At 37.4% G+C, this 18,092-nt stretch overlaps 1 protein-coding gene across 3 annotated transcripts in view; it reads right to left on the reverse strand.

Annotated features, from left to right (window-relative positions):
• Nucleotides 1-17,168, reverse strand: part of TNFRSF19 (TNF receptor superfamily member 19) — a 59,467-nt gene extending 42,299 nt beyond the window's left edge. The window contains exons 1-4 of one of the 3 annotated variants that reach the window (XM_017831604.1): nt 16,935-17,168; nt 16,700-16,786; nt 3,900-3,988; nt 2,154-2,264 (exon numbers count right to left, since the gene is read on the reverse strand). In XM_017831604.1, the coding sequence (XP_017687093.1) occupies nt 2,154-2,264; nt 3,900-3,965 (177 nt within the window). In that variant the 5' untranslated portion in view covers nt 3,966-3,988; nt 16,700-16,786; nt 16,935-17,168. Of the gene's footprint in view, nt 1-2,153; nt 2,265-3,899; nt 3,989-10,812; nt 10,865-11,374; nt 11,466-16,699; nt 16,787-16,934 lie in introns of those variants that run through there. The other 2 variants (XM_017831605.1, XM_017831603.1) reach the window with 2 other exon arrangements.
• Between the last annotated feature and the right edge of the window lie 924 nt (nt 17,169-18,092).

An 18,092-nucleotide genomic window follows, 5' to 3' on the forward strand; every position in this document is an offset into this window, starting at 1 on the left:
GTAAAAACATAACTTGAATAGTGTACTATTGCAAACTGTAACCTCCCTGTTTTAGTTTAGCGTTCCTTTATTAAATTGGGAGTAATTACTGAAGGTGTTAGTTTTTATGCTTTTGTTTTTTATTTGCCAGCTAGTTAAGTAAGCTTTATCAATGGACATAGTACTGGCCCACTGTTATAAAGTGCCATATTTACAAGTACCTTTATAAATTAAAACACCTCCTAGAACCTTTGAGTTCACAAATTTAAAGACAATCTGAAAAAAACAAAACATCCAAACAAAACCACATCCATGTTATAAATCATGTTCAAATCTCTGCTTCAGCAGCACTGCTTGCACGACGAAACCTTAACTAATACTACCTGACATAAAAAGCAATTCTCACTAAAGTGTGAAACTAAGTATTCTGTCAATGCACTGAACACTCGCCACAGGGGGGGGAGAGATAGGGAAAATGTGTCACTCAATTTCAGTAAATCCCTTCAAACCATACACAAAATCAATACTTAACTTGTGCTTTTTTTTTCAGAGCTGAATATAGGAAGAAATACAAAGCCATAAACTGAAAGCTAGCTGTAGTTTGAACACAAATACACACTAGACTTAGTAATGGCTTGTATTAAATTTTCAAAATATTTTAAATTCCCCTGAACACCCTAAATTCCACCTCTAACATCCTTTCTACACTATTAGTAGAAGTACAATACAGAGTTTGCCCTTCTATATGCAAAGGGCATGTGCTTTATGGCCCCACCTATCAGTTGTGGATCTGACTGTACAGTTATGTCTTGGTCACAACTTTACACTCTAATGATGGACAAGATGTAGTTTAGTGGCTGGACACTGACGAAAGACTCTTATGCTTATGCATGAGCCTTGACAGGACTGCTCACCCTTCATGATACCACCCTGCACTCTTTTGCCTGACCATCTTCACATCTCCAGCACAACACACCTGCTTGCCCAAAACACCTAATCTCCCCATGACACATAACTTATTCTGTTGTCTCTTTCACCTCCAGTAATTGAGTTAGTGAATCCCAACATATCCCTGCCTCCTCCTTTCAGCTATGTCTTCCTTCATTGTTCTCCATCCTTGTTCATACACAGCATCTACTTCCTCTGTGCTGAAAACAACTAAGATCCCCCTCATGACTTACATACAGACTTGAAATTTTGCTGAAAATTTTGCCAAATGAACTTCCTAGTTCTACTGAATCCAAGCCCATAACCTCATCAGCATTCATCTCCATTGATTCATTTTTGCTCTCCTAAAAAACCTGGTAACTCCAAAACTTTTATGAGGATTTTCTTTTGGAAGAGATGGAGTTGTTACAAAAGCAAAAAACAATTACATAAAACTCAAAATAATAATACTTCCTTCTTCATGACATTATCAAGGACTTCTTATGTGCTTTCTAAATATTATCATGTGTTTTTCTGGCCTCAACTTTCTTTAGGTGCAGTAAAGACAGGAATTAGGTTTATAGCATTTTTAGTAATTTGTAAAACATAGAAATTGAGCATGACTTGACTCTAGCTTCCCAAAAAGCTCTAACCCCTGACCTAGTAAAAACAGAACAATCACCTATCTCTGACCTCTTCTAAGGAAATATGTTAGCTCTCACTTGAATCTTACCCTGTATTTATGTACTTATGACCTTATTTTTATTATAAACCTTTCTGTTAAAACAAGCTGTCACAGAGAAAATATTTAAACATTGTTACCTAAAATCCAAAACCAATTGTGAATGCCAACACTGCAAAAATAAAGCCCCCCCTCCCCAGTTCAGTAGTCTGTACCAATCACTAGTTTGAAATTTGTTTTTCATATTCTTCTCTACACAGTGAGGTTATTCAGTGTCAACTTGTTGTGGATTTTTTCCCCTTTGTAGCACTAACTCACCTTTGAAAAAATAATTTGAGCGCCCATGGTACTGTCTACTTTATTAATGGCCTCACCATTTTCTGAACTGAGCATTTTATATAAAGAGAACCAGGTAACACAGTTCTTGAAAAACTGTAAAAGGCTCAAATGCCAAAACAGTAACAATAAAGTATTTCCACGTAAGCACAGATCTCCATTGTTTTAAATCACATACATAAACACACATCAGAAACAGAGTAAATTGCAGAAAGCATGATTTCCTTACCTTTGAGAGTTCCATTCCAGGCCCGCACTGTTTGCAGAGGATACAGTTTCCAGTCTGGTCCCTAAATTCTTGCTCTCTGCAGTCTCCAGTCTCACAAATTACCCTACTTAGCTAAAAAAAACCCACCAAAACCCAAAAAGGTAAAATCATCAAAATGTATTCAATCTGAGAAATAAATTCATGTTTTGATCTTAAAAATGAGTCTCCACGTTATCAAAAACTTTAAATATGGCCATGAAAATTAATTATCTAACTCCAAATATGACTAAGTGGTCTGAAAATTAAAGGGTCTCACTACTCAGTGACTTGCAATAATTTTACAATTTTCAGAAGACTCACTTGATATTTGGCACCTGTTAATTATCACCTGATATTTGGAATGTTAAAATACTTTATTGTTTGAACATGGGTTAAGTTTCTCACCTTCACTTTAAGAAAAATGCACATGACCATTTACTAAGCAATTTTCATGACAATAAGCTACATCACGTCTCATTTAACTGTGTCATTTATTTGAGATTTTTTATTTTTCTAAAGATGCTACAACAATTGAATAAATGAGGTAAAACCTATTCCTTTAAACATATGTATTGACAAATTTTAAAAGATCACTCATACCTTTTGGAAATTTAAAAAAAAAACCAACCCAAACTTGTATGAATACTATTTATTTTAAATTTTACTATCACTTTCTATTTAATGGGCCAAATGACAGAGAATCCAATTATCTGACTAAATCAGAAACTACAGTTATGAGAAATACCACAAGTAGTAATATCAGCCATGCAAAGTCTCTGGAATTTTACCCAGGAATATTAGCAAACCCTGTGAGCTCCCTGAATAGAATTTTAAATTAAATATTTACACAGGGGCATCCATCACAGAAAGTGTTTGCCACAGGGTAGGGTATGGCCAGCCTTCACGAGTGAAGATTTGGGAAAGGTCTTTACCCTTCGAGCCTGCGCAGTGGATTTTTTAGGTGAGACACAGCGTGCGCTGAACTGAGCCTACCCTTTAATCCTGAGGTTCATCTGCCGGGGCCGAGCAAACTTGGACAGTGGCAGTGAGGTCCTCAGGACGCAGGTTTGTTTAGAGTGACCTTCTCTTAGATGGATTGCCTTACAGGGCTAACGAGCTCCATCTGCCCGGGGGAGTCACTGCTGCGGCCCGTTTGCCACAACTGCTACTAAATTCTTACTTTGCGTATTGGTCTTTTCAGAAAGACCAAAGCCTTTCTGGTAGCTACGAAGAATTAATTACCTTGCCTATGCAAGCCAGAGTTAAGTACACTTAGTAGACAATGTAGTTGTGTCCTATGCTATGTTCTGTCAATAAACGGAATACTCCAAACTCATAAATTATGTATATAGCATTCTGCAAAAAGAGGTGGTCACTGCAAATTACCTACCATCTTGGAAGTGAAGCAGTACCACTTTCACAGCACTACACTGGCCTCTATGTTCTGTCCTGGTCCACTGGCCTCTATGTTCTGTTCTGTCCTCCTCCTCCTCCATGAAGAGGCTCACGAGGTAAAATTTTATAATTGCATGTGAAGAGGAGCAAGGAATTACACAAATCAGTTGACCAAGCTTACTTTCAAACCAGTAAAACACGTATGCAATTGTCTCCGTTTAGCATTTTAAGACTTTTAGTGTTAGCAGTAATGTGTAAAACAAAAGACATAATTTCTGAGTTCAAAACAGTTTTTTTCAACCCAGGGAAAAAAAATGTTAATTTTTAACTTACCAAATATGCTAGTAAAATTACGAGCATCTTCAGTTTATCATCTCCTTGTAATCTTTTGGCATCCATTTCTTACAATTAAACCTTTCTCCCTAGAAAAAATATAAAAAGGGAAAAAAAAGGAAAAATAATTATATTTACATTGTTTAAACTTAAATTGCAGAAGTCACAAGTCCATAATACTTCATGTCACTCAGCACATCAAAATATATACTGTCAATGCCATTAACATATTTCAGATGGCTCCCTGGAAGCTGCTAAACAACAAATATAGGCTTTAAAAATCATATTCCTTTTAAAGGCAAGACAATAAATACAAAGTTTCTATAGCTTTAATTCTCAAAAGAAGAGACTGCTATCAGTCTAGATTAGAGAACATTAACATTTGTAAATCTAACATCCCTAACATCCCTTGTCCAGTCAAGTACGTGATCAACAGACAAAAATAAATTTCTTCAGATATGCCACATATATAGCTGTTCATGAGAATGTTCCTTCTGTATTGCAATGTCCAGCAGAATGGGTTTGCCTAGTAACTAACAAAACCTCTTCTTACTTCATTCTGCAAGCCACTGGAGGCATACACAGGATCTGTTTCTACAACCTACCTAAAGGATATTACTTCTAAAGATGTGTTAACATGACCGTTTTTCATCTGGTTGGCAAAGACTATTATAGAAGACATTTCAGACAGCATAACCAAATTATGTCCTGTCTCAGACAATTTTAATCATAATCTCAGAAAAGAATAAAAAATGGATCATAAAGCCTTGCTTAATTATTTTTTAAGAAGCAGTAATGAACAAACAATTACAAAAAAGGAAGTTATTTGAAACAATTATGGAAAGGAAGTTCTAGATCGGGATGTTTTGTTGGATTATTTAATCAACAAATTGCATCCCCGCAATTATTAAGAATATTGTGCCTGGACAACAGAACATTTTTTCTCTGCTTACTTTCCTTTTGGTTATTGGATTATTTGTGTTAAAAGTCCAGTTTCTTACTTTTTGGTTTTGTCGGTAACCTGGAAATGCAACTGTTAATTTTAGTTCCGAAATCTAACAATAACAAGAAAAGAATTAATAAATCCACCTTACAAAACATGGTATTTGAATTGGATCCTAATATACCTAATATGACAATTGTATAATATAATTAATTTCAGCGACACGTGAAAATTAATGTTTAAAACATTTCTGGCCTTCTTCAGAGCCTAAGGACTGATGTTTAATTATGCTGTTTTAAAAGACAAAATAAGAAATTTTTATAATTTAAGAGTAGAGACTGACAAATGAAAGGATGAAACTCAAAACATGAGGAAAATACTATAGAAAAATATTAAGAACAGTTGCAAAATGCTTTACAACATTGAACTATTGCAATAATATGCTTCCAAATATATACAACCAGAATGAGCATAAACTATAATTAACACAAATTTCACATTTTACTGCATGAATACCCTAGTTAATAAATTCTAATCAATAAGAAGAAAGTAAACTTCAGTGGCATTATTGATATCTTTTCAGATAAGTTGTATTTTCAAGAGCAAAAAGAGCTAAAGTCTCTGAGGAAAAAACAGAACAGGCAAAGAGATGTGTCAGATGGCACTCTATGGGAAAGCCAAGCTTACATTTTTATGGTTATTCTCACTCAGTGATGGTAATGGCCCATAGGCCAATGACAATTATCAGATTATATGCATGCCATCGTGGGTAAAAAAAAGAAGACATTCTATCAAGTAATACAAATAAATACATATATAGTATTCAACATAGGTTGCTTTTTTAAGTCTGAGAAAAAAAATAAGGCAAGAAACATCAAATGGAAAATCTCAGAATTAATTCTGAATGACAGAAACACAACAATTTCATCTAAAAAGTACTGTAGAACAAGTAGAAAAATGAAAAATGAGAGTCAACAAATTTTAAAAGTTATTAAGTGCACAAGGTTGTCATGAGAAGTTGACAATGCTAATGCTGAAAAAAATGAGGTATATTAGGAACAAAACAATTTCTAGTAATAGCAAAGTCCAAACAGTGGACAGAGTAGCAGGAAAAATACTTTTAAGGGAACTCAGAAGCTTCAAGAAATGTTTCTCATCTATTTTTTGAAAGATACCAAATGGGTAAATACACACATCATATATTATATCTTCTGGCCAAAAAGTAACTGAGTATCTGCTAAGTAAAAAAAGATTAGATAAGAGACAAATTGTGAGACTTTGCACCTCAGTAACCTTGAAAAAAGTATCAAGAAAGTTTTAATCTTGATCATGTTCAATTTTGCTATTCATTCCCTTTGGAATGCTACAGAAATTCAAGAGTGGTAATGTCATGAAAAAATTAAAACTAAGAATAGTAATACAACAAACAATTCTTTCCTGTATTACAGTAAAGCAGTCCTGTAAAACAAGCTTGACTTGATTCAGAGAAGACAAGACAGTAAAGCTAAAAGCCTAAAAGCTAAATGAAATAAACTGATTGAACATTAATTTAAAGAATCATGCTGAAATTAATGAGATTTGGGAGAAAAATCCGCATTAACTTCTTGATTTCACATAGCAGCAGTGGAAAAAATAAATACTTCATATGCTTTGTTAATTGCTATAGGAGTTAAAACTTTACAGAAGTGTGAAGTGAAATAAAGCTGTAAATGTAACTGAGCTGCTTAGAATTGAACATCAAGTGATTATTCCAAGTCATATCAATTTATAGTCATTATATTCCTTAGTAATAAATAAATAAAATATGGTACAGTTCTAATGTACTTATGTAATTATGACCATCTATATAATACTACCAAAATTTCAAAAGTAGGATTCTTCATAAGGTTAAAAGTATGTTTTATTGTAAATGTCAATATTTTCTTTTGCTTCTGAAAACAGATGTGTGACATATCAAAAAGAAATTGAAGATTGTAATAACTGTATATTTTTATGTCAAGTTTCATATAGAATTGTCAATACAAACAATACTGGTGAGCTATACTAAGCCTAATGATCTAAAATATGGAGCTGTAACAAAATTTGAGAGGTCTGTTCTTTCTGAGCAGGTTACCTGAAGTATGGAAAACTAAAGAAAACTAAGAACAGCCCAAATAACTTCCCAGCAGATTAATTATTTCAAATAAAACTATATTAGCTTTGTGTAATAAAGGCATATTAATCCTATACCTCTTTTCCAATATGCAATAACCTGATGATTTAATATTGGTTAAAAAAAAAAATCAGTATAAAAACAATTTATTAAAATCAATATTGAAACGAAGCTAATTATGTACTTTCATGTTTTTAATATTCCGCAGTCACAATTGGAATAAAAAACAAGTCCTTAACAGAAGGTAGTACAGAATCACGAGCAATATTAAAAATCTTATTGGTCACGCTGACAGCTTGTATTTCAATTTTGGAATTGCCATGTCTTTACAAGATGATCTTGTCATAGTATGTATCTCAAAGACTTTTAGAACACAGAAAGCACGTGGTAAAGCATCCTGTACCAAAATACATTCTGTTGATTTAGGTGTGAAATTTTATTGCACCTGTGAAATATTTTCTATTTAAAATAAAATCTACTGACTTTATAACACTCTTGCCAAATCCAACACCTTCAATCATCAGGAGTCCCACAACCCAGAGTAAATTTTCAAAATCAAGTGTTTTAGAACTGGCATCGACTATTATGGACTTCAATTTATCTATACGCTTTATTAAGCTCAATTTTTTGACTGATCGTTAAGAGTTTGATGCGATCTTTTAGCTTTAGGTCTAGAATGTATCTTCTATAATCAACAAATATTCCAAAAGAAGCTTGCAGGTCTATGGACCTTAAACATCAGAGCACTTCAGTAGGTTTAGCACCAAAACATGTTCAAATAACTTCAGCAGACATGTATGAATGAATGCCTGTGGTACTGGACCATGCCATCATCATGCCCATTGCCATTGTTCCAACTAAAAAATCACCTAAGACTATATACTGATTATAACCTAAAAGAAAGAAATAAACCAGTGTACAAGAAATGATCACTGTTGAGGGCACAAAATAATGTTTCTGTCGCTACAACATTTTCATAAAAATAATGCAAAGGCACATTAATAGTTAAGGCACATTGTATTGAAAGCAAGGCCCAAAGGAGCTATAACTGTGCCAGCCCCATGTTTCCTGTTTCTATCTCCACTTCGCAATATGTTGCCATTGGGCAAATTTGTTCTCTCATGATATCAAGTGGCATTACACTGATGTCTGTTGCACACAAGCCATTCACCTCATATGCTTTCAAATAAGATCTAGAATAAGTTTGTGCCTCTAAAATATGTGTGAGCAAACAGAGGTGAAAGATTATTTATTCTTGTCCAGATACTGATATTTAAAATGCTTCGGTTATCTTCAATTTTATTAAAAGAAAGAAAACTGTGGACATAGTTTTTTGAGGTCAGTACATCATTCAAAATACATCTTATTAGGTTAAGAGTAATATGCTTGCTCCCTAGCAATACTAGGGAAAAGCAATCATCATTTGTAATGTACTGAACTCAGGAGAGAGAACTTGCATTAAGAAACATGATTGCATAATTTTAAGGTAGTGTGGGGCCTACTTCGCATATGTAAAAAGAGGGCAATATCAAACAATAAGTTAAGAATACGTAATAAATACATTGCAGAAGTGAGAACTTCGAGCCTTTCAGGGTTCCAGAATCTGCTGTCCTCCAAAATTTACTCCTATGTTTACTTGCTTGCCTGAGCAGTAGTCATCATTATATTTCAAAGTCCATGTCAGAAAAATATTTCTTCTTTCTCTCCAAAAAAATTAAAGTTCCACCATGAAAGACACACCACCTCAAGAATTAAAGAAGCATGATTAAATTATGGCTAACTAGCAGGTTTCTCACACATATAAGCATTGAAACTTTGAAGTTAACATCATCCATCTTCTAAGGGAAACTTTAGAAAGGGCAAAGCATCCCAACTTGAAATTCACTTGACTTTCCTAGGTCTTATAAGTTTCCTGTATTAGATTTGATACTCATACTTGACGACCACTTTTCATGCTCTTATAACACTGGCAAAGAGTACTCTGACGAGTTCTGGATAAGAAAGCGGGATGAAAAACATAATCATCTTATCTTACCAACAGAGGTCTCTGCTATGCAACAATAGGGTCTCAGCTCCCTTCTAACCACCCTGTTTCCCACCTGCAGCTGTCAACTGCATGCAATAAAACGACAAGAAGTGGCAGGTGGCTTTAGCAGAGTCAGTGCCCCACAGACAAGAAAGAATGGAAAGTACTTACACCTTACACTGCTACAATGACAAAGAAAGGGAGCAAGTTAGGGACAAGAACTTCCACTTCAGAACTACATATTTTTATTCTGTCTCATAGTTCTAGAACACCTTCCCTTTACACCCTGCCCACAAACCTTGTACTCCTCCCCTTTGTGAAGTAAATGAGGTCTTGTCTGACCACATTTGATCCAACTGCTCTGAGAAGGCCCATATGGGGCAAAAAACACCCTTACTGTCAGCTAAGGTTCATTCATCACATGAAATATCATGTTGAATAGATCTGTATTTTTCAGAAGCTGCCATACATGAAATCATACAACATTAGGCAGCTAAAAATTTATTTCTAATTTTGTAAAGACAGAGATAGCAGATTAAACATCACTGGTGATCAAAAACATTCATATCTATTCTAGGGGCTGAGGGAGAAGAAAAAAAGAGATTTACACATAGCCAAAAATATTTGTGCTTTCTCTAAATACCATATGCTTCAACTTATGTTAGCTGAAGTTGATTTTACAGGAATAATGGTGACAAAACAGTTTATCATATATGTTCTTCAACATATCCAGATTATCGTTAATTAGAAATTAGAGTGAAATATTGTAACAAAGTTGCAGTGTGGTGACATTTTTTCTACACTTAAAGTTTTTAGAGGATCAGAACCAGTGATTCACACAAGAAGTCCCAATCTCACTGAAGCTGATCAGACTACTCCTACAAATAACGAACAATTCTGTGCTTCAACATCAAAACTGTGATTAACAAAACTGTTGCTCCTTTTGTTTAATGCATCTCACCCACTTCAAGTTCTAGGAGACACTAGTTTGCTAGATGACATCTCAGTGTAGAGACACTTCTGTACTTAGATATGTGAATAAGTAATACAATAAGAACAATACATTCATATTTCATTAATACCAAGATATAGTAATTTTTAGGAATCAATAATTATAAAGCATTGGTTTATAAAGCTGGTTAATACAGTAATTATTGCAATGGTGCAATGCCAATATATTACATTTATCCATCCACCCTTTAGCGGTTTTGGATGGCATGTTAAAAACCACAGACGTGAGCTACTTTCATTCACAGCATTCTCTTCTACTAGGATTGCAACTGCAAGTTGTGGAAACTGAGAAAAAGTAATGTACTGCATCCTTCACTGATATTTTAAGCATCTTACTACTGAACTAATAAAGAAGCTTACTTCTCGTTAAAAAAAAAATCCCCCCAAAACAACATACCAAAACCCCCCAAAAACAACCAACCTTCTTCTATGGTAAAAAGCTTCCAGGTGACATACCTAACTTGTTTTACATCTGATGGTGAAGGTGTGCTTGAAAGAGATTATACAGGAGTTAAGAAACCTACCTAGAGATTGAATCAATTTGCCACTTACTCACTAAATGCTACTAGACCACTTTGTTGACTTGATAAAAGCATCCATCTAAAGCAATTGTAAATATAAAGGTGGTAAATAGGTATTAAGTATCGAGATTTTTCATGAACATCAGGTAAAGCTTTCAGTCCAAGGTCAAATTAATGAAGACAGCCATCAGCAAAGGAAGTCAAACAGTCAAAGGCTTTTCACCAAACAGAACCGTAATTGGGGCTTTTTAAGCTCTTACCCGCCACAAGAAAAAGTTAGTAGCTCCTATTCCTTCAACTCCAGCTCCAAAACTGTTTGAAGCAAACAGCAGCTCATTTATGCAGCAGACACGAGAAGCGCTTGTGAACATGAAAGCACAGCTTTCAAGGGCTTTTTGTTCGCCGCACTCCGGGGCGTGGAGCGGCGACTCCAGAGCTGTCGAGACCCGCGGAGCCCAGCGCCACCAGCTCTCCGTGGCTGCGCGGTGCCCGCGTACCCACCAGCGGGGCAGAAGGGCCGGCGGGAGAGTAGGAGCCGTCTCGGGGGGGCAGGGACACAGCGGAACCCTCCTCCGCGGAACCCTCCTCCCCGCACCTCTCCTCCCCCGCACCCTGCGCTCTCCCCGGAGCTCACTCCCAGCATCTGCCCCGCCGCCCACGGGAAGGCAGCGCGAGCCGGTGCCAGGCGGGGCTGCAGGCGCCCAGCAGTGCCGGGACGCCCCTTGGGCTGTCGGGGGAAGCTGCGCGCCGCTGCTTGCCCCCGTGGCTGCCCCACTCCGGGGCGGAGGGGACCAGGCCCGCGCGGATCTCCTACGCACCCACCTGCCGGGCCGCTGGCCGCCCCGGCCAACCGAGGAACGCTTCTCGCTCCTGCTCCCTTCCGCGCCGGCTCTCACCCCGTCGCCCCGGCAACGCCGCGCCGCTCCCGCCCCCGCCGCGGGGGCCGGGTCAGGTGACCGCGGGCAGCCAATCGCGCGCCCCCGGCCCACGTGCCGCGTGGCGAGGAGCCGCGCGCTCGCGGAGGGAGCCACGGGAAGGGGGAAAAAGGAGCAAAAAGGAGGAAAAAGGAGCAAAAAGGAGCAAAAAGGAGGGAGCAGTCGTGCGGGCGAGATGGCGGTGGCTGGGTGTTCGTGCTGGTAAGCGAGGGCGTGTGTCTTGTACCGGCGGTGCGAAGCCGGGGTGAATGACAAATGAAGCGCTGGTGCCCTTTCTGCCCCACCAGGAGAGTGGGATAGCAGGGACCTGCTGCGCGCACCCCTGCCTGCTGAGGCTGCATAGGCTTTGGAGGCTGCAGCCCTGGTGTTGCTGATCTCCCTCAGTGGGAGTCCAGGCTTATCACTGAATCCCAGAATATGCCGAGTTGGAAGAGACCTACAAGGGTCATCGAGTCCAACTCCTGGCCCTGCACAGGACCATCCCCAAGAGTCATACCATGTGCCCAAGAGCATAATCGAAATGCTTCTTGAACTTGTCAGGCTTGGTGCTGTGACCGCTTCCCTGGGGAGCCTGTTCCAGTGCCCAACCACCCTCTGGGTGAAAAACCTTTTTCTAATATCCAATCTAAGCCTCCCCTGATACAGCCTCAGGCCATTCCTTTAGTCCTGTCACTGGTCACCACAGAGAAGAGATCAGTGTCTGCCCCTCCTCTTCCTCTCCCGAGGAAGTTGTAACTGCAATGAGGTCTACCTTCAGGCTGAACACACCAAGTGACCTCAGCCACTCCTCATACGGCTTTCCCTTAAGGCTCTTCGCCATCTTCATTGCCCTCCTTTGGACGCTCTCTGATGGCTTAATATCTTTCTTATATTGCAGAGACTGAAACTGCACACGATAGTCAAGGTGAGGCTGCACCAGTGCAGAGCAGAGCGGGAATGGCTGCTTAGCCCCTGGCTGCTGGGCTGTTTTAGATGGACTGGCCCTTTGACACCATTCAGAATGTGAATGTAGAATGAGTTGAACTCAGTGAAGCCCTTTCCACCTCTCCCACCCAGAAGGCATGATGGAGGCTTTCTGACAACTCCTACAAACTGTCCTTTCTGCAAACTCTCCTTTCCAACGAACTTGAGTAGCTTTTTTTTCCTGCTAGTTCAGAATCTGAAATATTTTTCCATTCTGCAGGTAACAAGTTATCCAGCTGTAAGCGCAGTGTCGATACCAAATGTGAGTGTCCATGGAGAAACGGAGAAATCCAGCCCTTCACAGGCAGCAAATTGTTCACAATCACTAGGAAGAGTGTACTTCTACTTACTGTGACACAAATTAGGAACTTTCCTGAAGTTAGAGATGCTCCAACATTGGTGAAACCAATCTTGGAGATCTTGGTGAAAGAACTGCCACTGCAGGGATTTCACATCATTAGTTTTACTTCTAATGAAAAGGTTAATGATCCACTTACTGTCTAGACAATTGTATGGACACAGAAGGAACTGAGTTAGGTTCTGAAGAGAATGAACAAATTCCTATACTTAGTGGTTAAGCATTTTCAAATAAACAGAATTTTTGGAGCTTCTCACAGGTAAAATTTTGAAGATGGCCAGCCACAAGGACTTCTATAAAAACAAGGAGTGCTTATTGAAATACAGCAAAAGGTATGGAAAGAGATAAATGATTGTTGCAAAATTAGTAATTTTCAATTAAAAAAACCCAAAAAACTCCAAGGGTACAAGGGTTTTCATGTAATTATCTTATAAATGGCCTTCAAAGAGGACTTTTGCTTCAGGACCCTTGCCAGCAGGAGCTCTGCAAGAGGCTGGAATTTCAGTGAGGAATGGCATACTGTGGCACAATAGCAGCGCATCTGTTGTGAATGGCAGCTGCTGCACAGCACTGAGCATTGTGCATGTCTCACTGTTTACAGACAACTGTTTTGTATGTTATCTGTTTTCTGGAGCCACCAGTGAAATGTATTGCATGAGGTTTTCTTAGTAGAATCACAATGTATGTTTCAGATACTAGTTTTAAAGTAGTATAGTTAGAGAAGTGTATTAAAATATCCCAGAGTTCCTAAAGTGTTGGCTAAACACCGAGGATTACCATATAAAGAAACATTAAGACTTCCTCATCAGACAGTGAGTTATTATGCTGATGAACTAAGAGCAATGTGTAGTCTGTAATACTGAAACTTAAACATTTAAGTCCTGGTTGTGGCATATAAAAATCTTTCCTCTAAATGTGAAATGGATGAGTTAATTCCATTCATCATTGCAAGATGTTGAAAATTGCAGGGTTTATTTTGTTTTAAATCATGATGCTTCTAAGGAAGTTGAAGAAGTGAGCTGTTAGAGGAACTAGTATAGAGATTCTCACTACAACAGAGAAAGCAGAAAAGAAATATTTGGAAAGTAGTTTCAGCTGACCGCTTTGATAAGACTAAGTTGCGTGACATATCTGATGTGGAAGCAGAAATTATACAGCAATAGGAAGTTGTTATCTCCATATCTCAAATGCTAACACAGTTCCCCCAGTCAAATGTGAGGCAGATCTACTCTTGTTATGACAGCTGTTGGAAACTGATGTCAGTATAACTGTGCAATGTCTTTTGATAGTCTTAACTATTACAAACCTTAAAATATGTTTATGATGTTATCTAAGACACATTATTTGGAAATGGCTCTATTTCTAATCAGAAATTGCTCAAGTTATTTTAATAAATAAATTATAAACTTGTGAGTTTCCTAGTCAGATTTGCTTGAAAAAGCATTGTGAACTTTTTGTTTCTGAAGACTTAAGACTGAGGATTAATTAATGTTTATACAGCACTTTGTAAAAGCAAAGTCACAAGTGCCAAGAATTATTACTATTTGATCTTTAAAAATCAGATCAGTGACAGACTAAACTGTCAGAGAACTGCTGTTTAAAACAACAAAAATGATGAAAATCCTCTTCTCCCCTCATACTTAAATATGTCCAAGTGTGCTTTCATTTCAACCTCTCTTACATAAAGACAAGCAAAGATACTTTTCAGTTTAAATGGGTTAACGCCCATCTTTGTTTAAATATGTGAGGATATTACCTAAAATCCTAGGGACATTTTACAAAATGAAAAAATTATTTGTTTCTGAAATGCATTTCCAGGGCCCAAATGTTGCAAATATTTTTATATACAAATCGTACTCAGCAGTGTAATATATCTGATTAACCAGTGCTACTTCTGCGCACAACTTCACCTATTTGTGTGATGGGTCAGATCCTTGTAGTGATAGTTAATTTGTATTAGACTTGCATAGCTATTTTGACTTCTGAGAAAAAAGAATCCTTACATAATTTTTTAAAATTTGCTTCTCTTTCTACTTTACACCAAACAGAGGTAAGGTTTAGAAACAGTTTTCCTCAGAAAATAAATGTACATATTGGAAAACAAGCAACAAGCAAGAGAAGACTGGAAAAGTAGAGAAGCTCATCAGTGAAGTATAGAATTAATGGATAAAGTCATCTTTTCAGGGTTACAGAAACATGTTTTAGTGCATCATTATTATTTAGGGAGAAATACTGCATTTTGCTTTGCCCATACCTTAAATGATATTCTTCCTTAACAGCCATACACATATTATTCATGTGATGCTAATTACTTTCCTTATAACGTAATTGACTTGTTAAGTAAGAGTATGAATTAATTGGTGGCATTGAAAACTAAATGATACCAAGTCAGGCCTAGTTAATCTGTGTCTGGCTTATTATCTCTTGATATTTAGTAAATTTAAAATTTATGTATACAAATTTATTTAGAAAAAACAAATTTCACAGACTGACTAATGAAAGCTGTTTACATTTATCTGGAAGTCTTGATAACTTGATCTTACTCAGATGCAAGCAGACTGTTAAAATTTGGGTTTGCATGTTACCATGGTGCATACTGAAATATGAACATCTTGAAGGTCCTATGGACTGATAAACCTCTCAAAGAATAGTTTTCAAACAATGCTTAGCACCTATCAGTTATGCCTAATTTTAGTTGCAAGTTGTTAATAAACAAGTGTAGTTAAGATTTATGTACACTTAAATTTAGACTCAAGAATATATGTCAGTATTTCAGAAGATCTCACTAGCCACCATTAAGACTAGGTCTTCAAAGAGCTCAGTGTCTGGAATGTTAAACTTCTTTGCAAGTCTGGTCCCAATTATGGGTTCTAAGTTCTTCTGAAAATCTAAATTATATTTAAATACCAACAGAAGAAACTTGAGTCTTATTTTAACAGTCTGACTCCAGCTGCAGGCACAGAACACTCATGGATTTGGCCCAAATTCACACCCTTTAAAACTACAAATGTATAGTGAATAATCCTAAATCTTCTAATGATTGTTCCTTTATAATCAGTTTCTGGAGTACATATCTTAAAATTTCTTAAACACAGTACATTTTCATAAATATGAATTTGGGGAAGAGAATACAAAACACCATGAGTGGAAATCGCATCACTAAACTGCAGCAAAACTTTTATGAAGTTCAGTAAAACCAGGTGTTTTCTCTAGACAAACCCAAGATTTCTTTTAATATATTTATTAAAATGCCTTAGAGGAAATCTCTATCATCAGGTTAAAATGTTGCTTTTATTTTCAAGATTTCTTTTCATATGGTACAGTTGAACTATCATCTCTTCAAAAATAAAACTATTTCCTTTTGTGTATAAGGATGTTATGTTTATAAATTTATTTCTAGTAAGTTGTGGAAGCTGAGACTTTTTTTTCCTCTCAAGTATGAAACTATTAGGCTTAAAAGTGTTGCTTGAAGAAGTCACATTTTAATAAGTGCACTGAGAGCAAACAAAGTATTACAGTGTATAGGAAATATGGTTGGTCTTTCCTTAGAAAATAAATACACCCCCTAGACATGTCATACTTGTTTTCAAATATAAAATTACAAAACTATAGACAGTAAGAATGAGCAGTGTACAGCAAAATCTTATGTACCCCCAAAGCACTGAAAATTTTTTTTGATTTTGCTTCAGTTTTCAGTTGTCTATGTATTCTAGATAGTCCATTCTCAATATAGTTCTGTCTAAGAGTTGCAAATAAAATGCCACATAAGTTATATAAAATCTTTTGACCTTTGTACACAGAATGATGTGCAGTATTATTGATTACGTGAAGTTTATAATTTTTTAAAATCTTGCAACACAGAACTGCAAAAAAAAATACAAAATCCAGTACCTGTTATCTGATGAAGTTTTCCAGTGCCAGACTTTCTGTAGCTTAATTTCACACTGCCAGAGCTTCTGTATTAAATGCTTTTACCTCCTTAAAAAAAAAAAAAAAAAAAAAGGTATGTCAGCACAAGCCCAGACGAAACTCCAAATCCGGGAAAATAAAATTAACCATGCAGATCAAAGGCAGACGAGCACTGAGACCAAATGCCTGTAATCTGATCAGTGATCAGTTGCCGTACATCAAAGGCAGTGCTTCGGCGAAGAAAAAGAGCTGCTTTTCCAGCAGGTAGTTGCACTTTTAAATGCTGCCTTTCAGTACTCTGCACTAGCTCTTTTCCCCCTTTCCTTGCTTGTGCTGAGAGAATGCACACGGTTCTGAAATGCTTGGGGTTGAGTGGCTAGATCTGTAGCTTTTGAGTTCCCAAGCTGTGTTGTGGATTGTGTGTTGGAAGCTTTCCCTAGTGCCAGCGGGTTCCGCTTTATCCCTTTCATCTCGCTGAGCTGCAGATCCCATGACATCATTCAATGCTGTGGGACTGGTTAGAGAGCTGTAATACAGCCTGTGGGGGAATGCAGCTAAAGAGCAGCAAGAGTTTGCATGATTTCTAATCAGGTTAGTCCATTGTAACAAACCCAAGGCTCACTTCAAAGTCTACATTACATTAAAGTTTCCTCCCAAGAAGAGAGAATAATGCAGCTATAAGGTTTTCTTAAAAAGACGCTTTTTAATTTTGTTAGCAAAAGAAATTTAAATTTTTCCATAAAGTGCTGAAACTCAGACATGCAGGTCGGTTTGCTACGCAGCTGTAAGACACGACTTTTGTTTGTCTCTTTATTGAGGTTTGGAGCAGGGGAAATGGTGTATTTTCTGCACCGGAATCGTTTTTTTGCACTGGCAAAACCAAGCACAATAGAGCATGCTCTTAGTCCCTGGTTCATATCCTCTCTGCTGCTTACTGTGTGGCCTTTTGCAAATAATTTTTTTTTTGAGCCTGATTCATCTGTGGCTCATGATTCCTTTACGTAAATGAGCTGTAAAGCTGCCATAAGTAACTCATAGGAGTGTAAAGGCATTTTTTAGCTAGAGTAGATTTGAAGTGGCCACCATTGTACTGTCAGCAGAGGGATGTTTTGGAGGGCATGAAAGTATACTGACAGACATTTCTCCGTGCTGCTGCAGCTCATAGTCCTTCATAGTCCCGAGGATTGCTGGAGGGTCCTCTGCAGCCCTGGAAAGCAGAGGAATCCTCAAGGCTGCCATAACTTGCTCTCTTGCAGTGCAGAAGAAAGGCAGAAGAAATGCACAACTGAATTTCATTTTCTGTGATCTGAGACGAAGCTAGCTTTTGGCACAGAGATTAATTCAGCTCTCTGTACTTCAACTGTTAATAAAACAT

Source organism: Lepidothrix coronata, unplaced genomic scaffold, assembly GCF_001604755.1.
Source record: "Lepidothrix coronata isolate B3197 unplaced genomic scaffold, Lepidothrix_coronata-1.0 Scaffold193, whole genome shotgun sequence".
Classification (NCBI taxonomy): domain Eukaryota; kingdom Metazoa; phylum Chordata; class Aves; order Passeriformes; family Pipridae; genus Lepidothrix; species Lepidothrix coronata.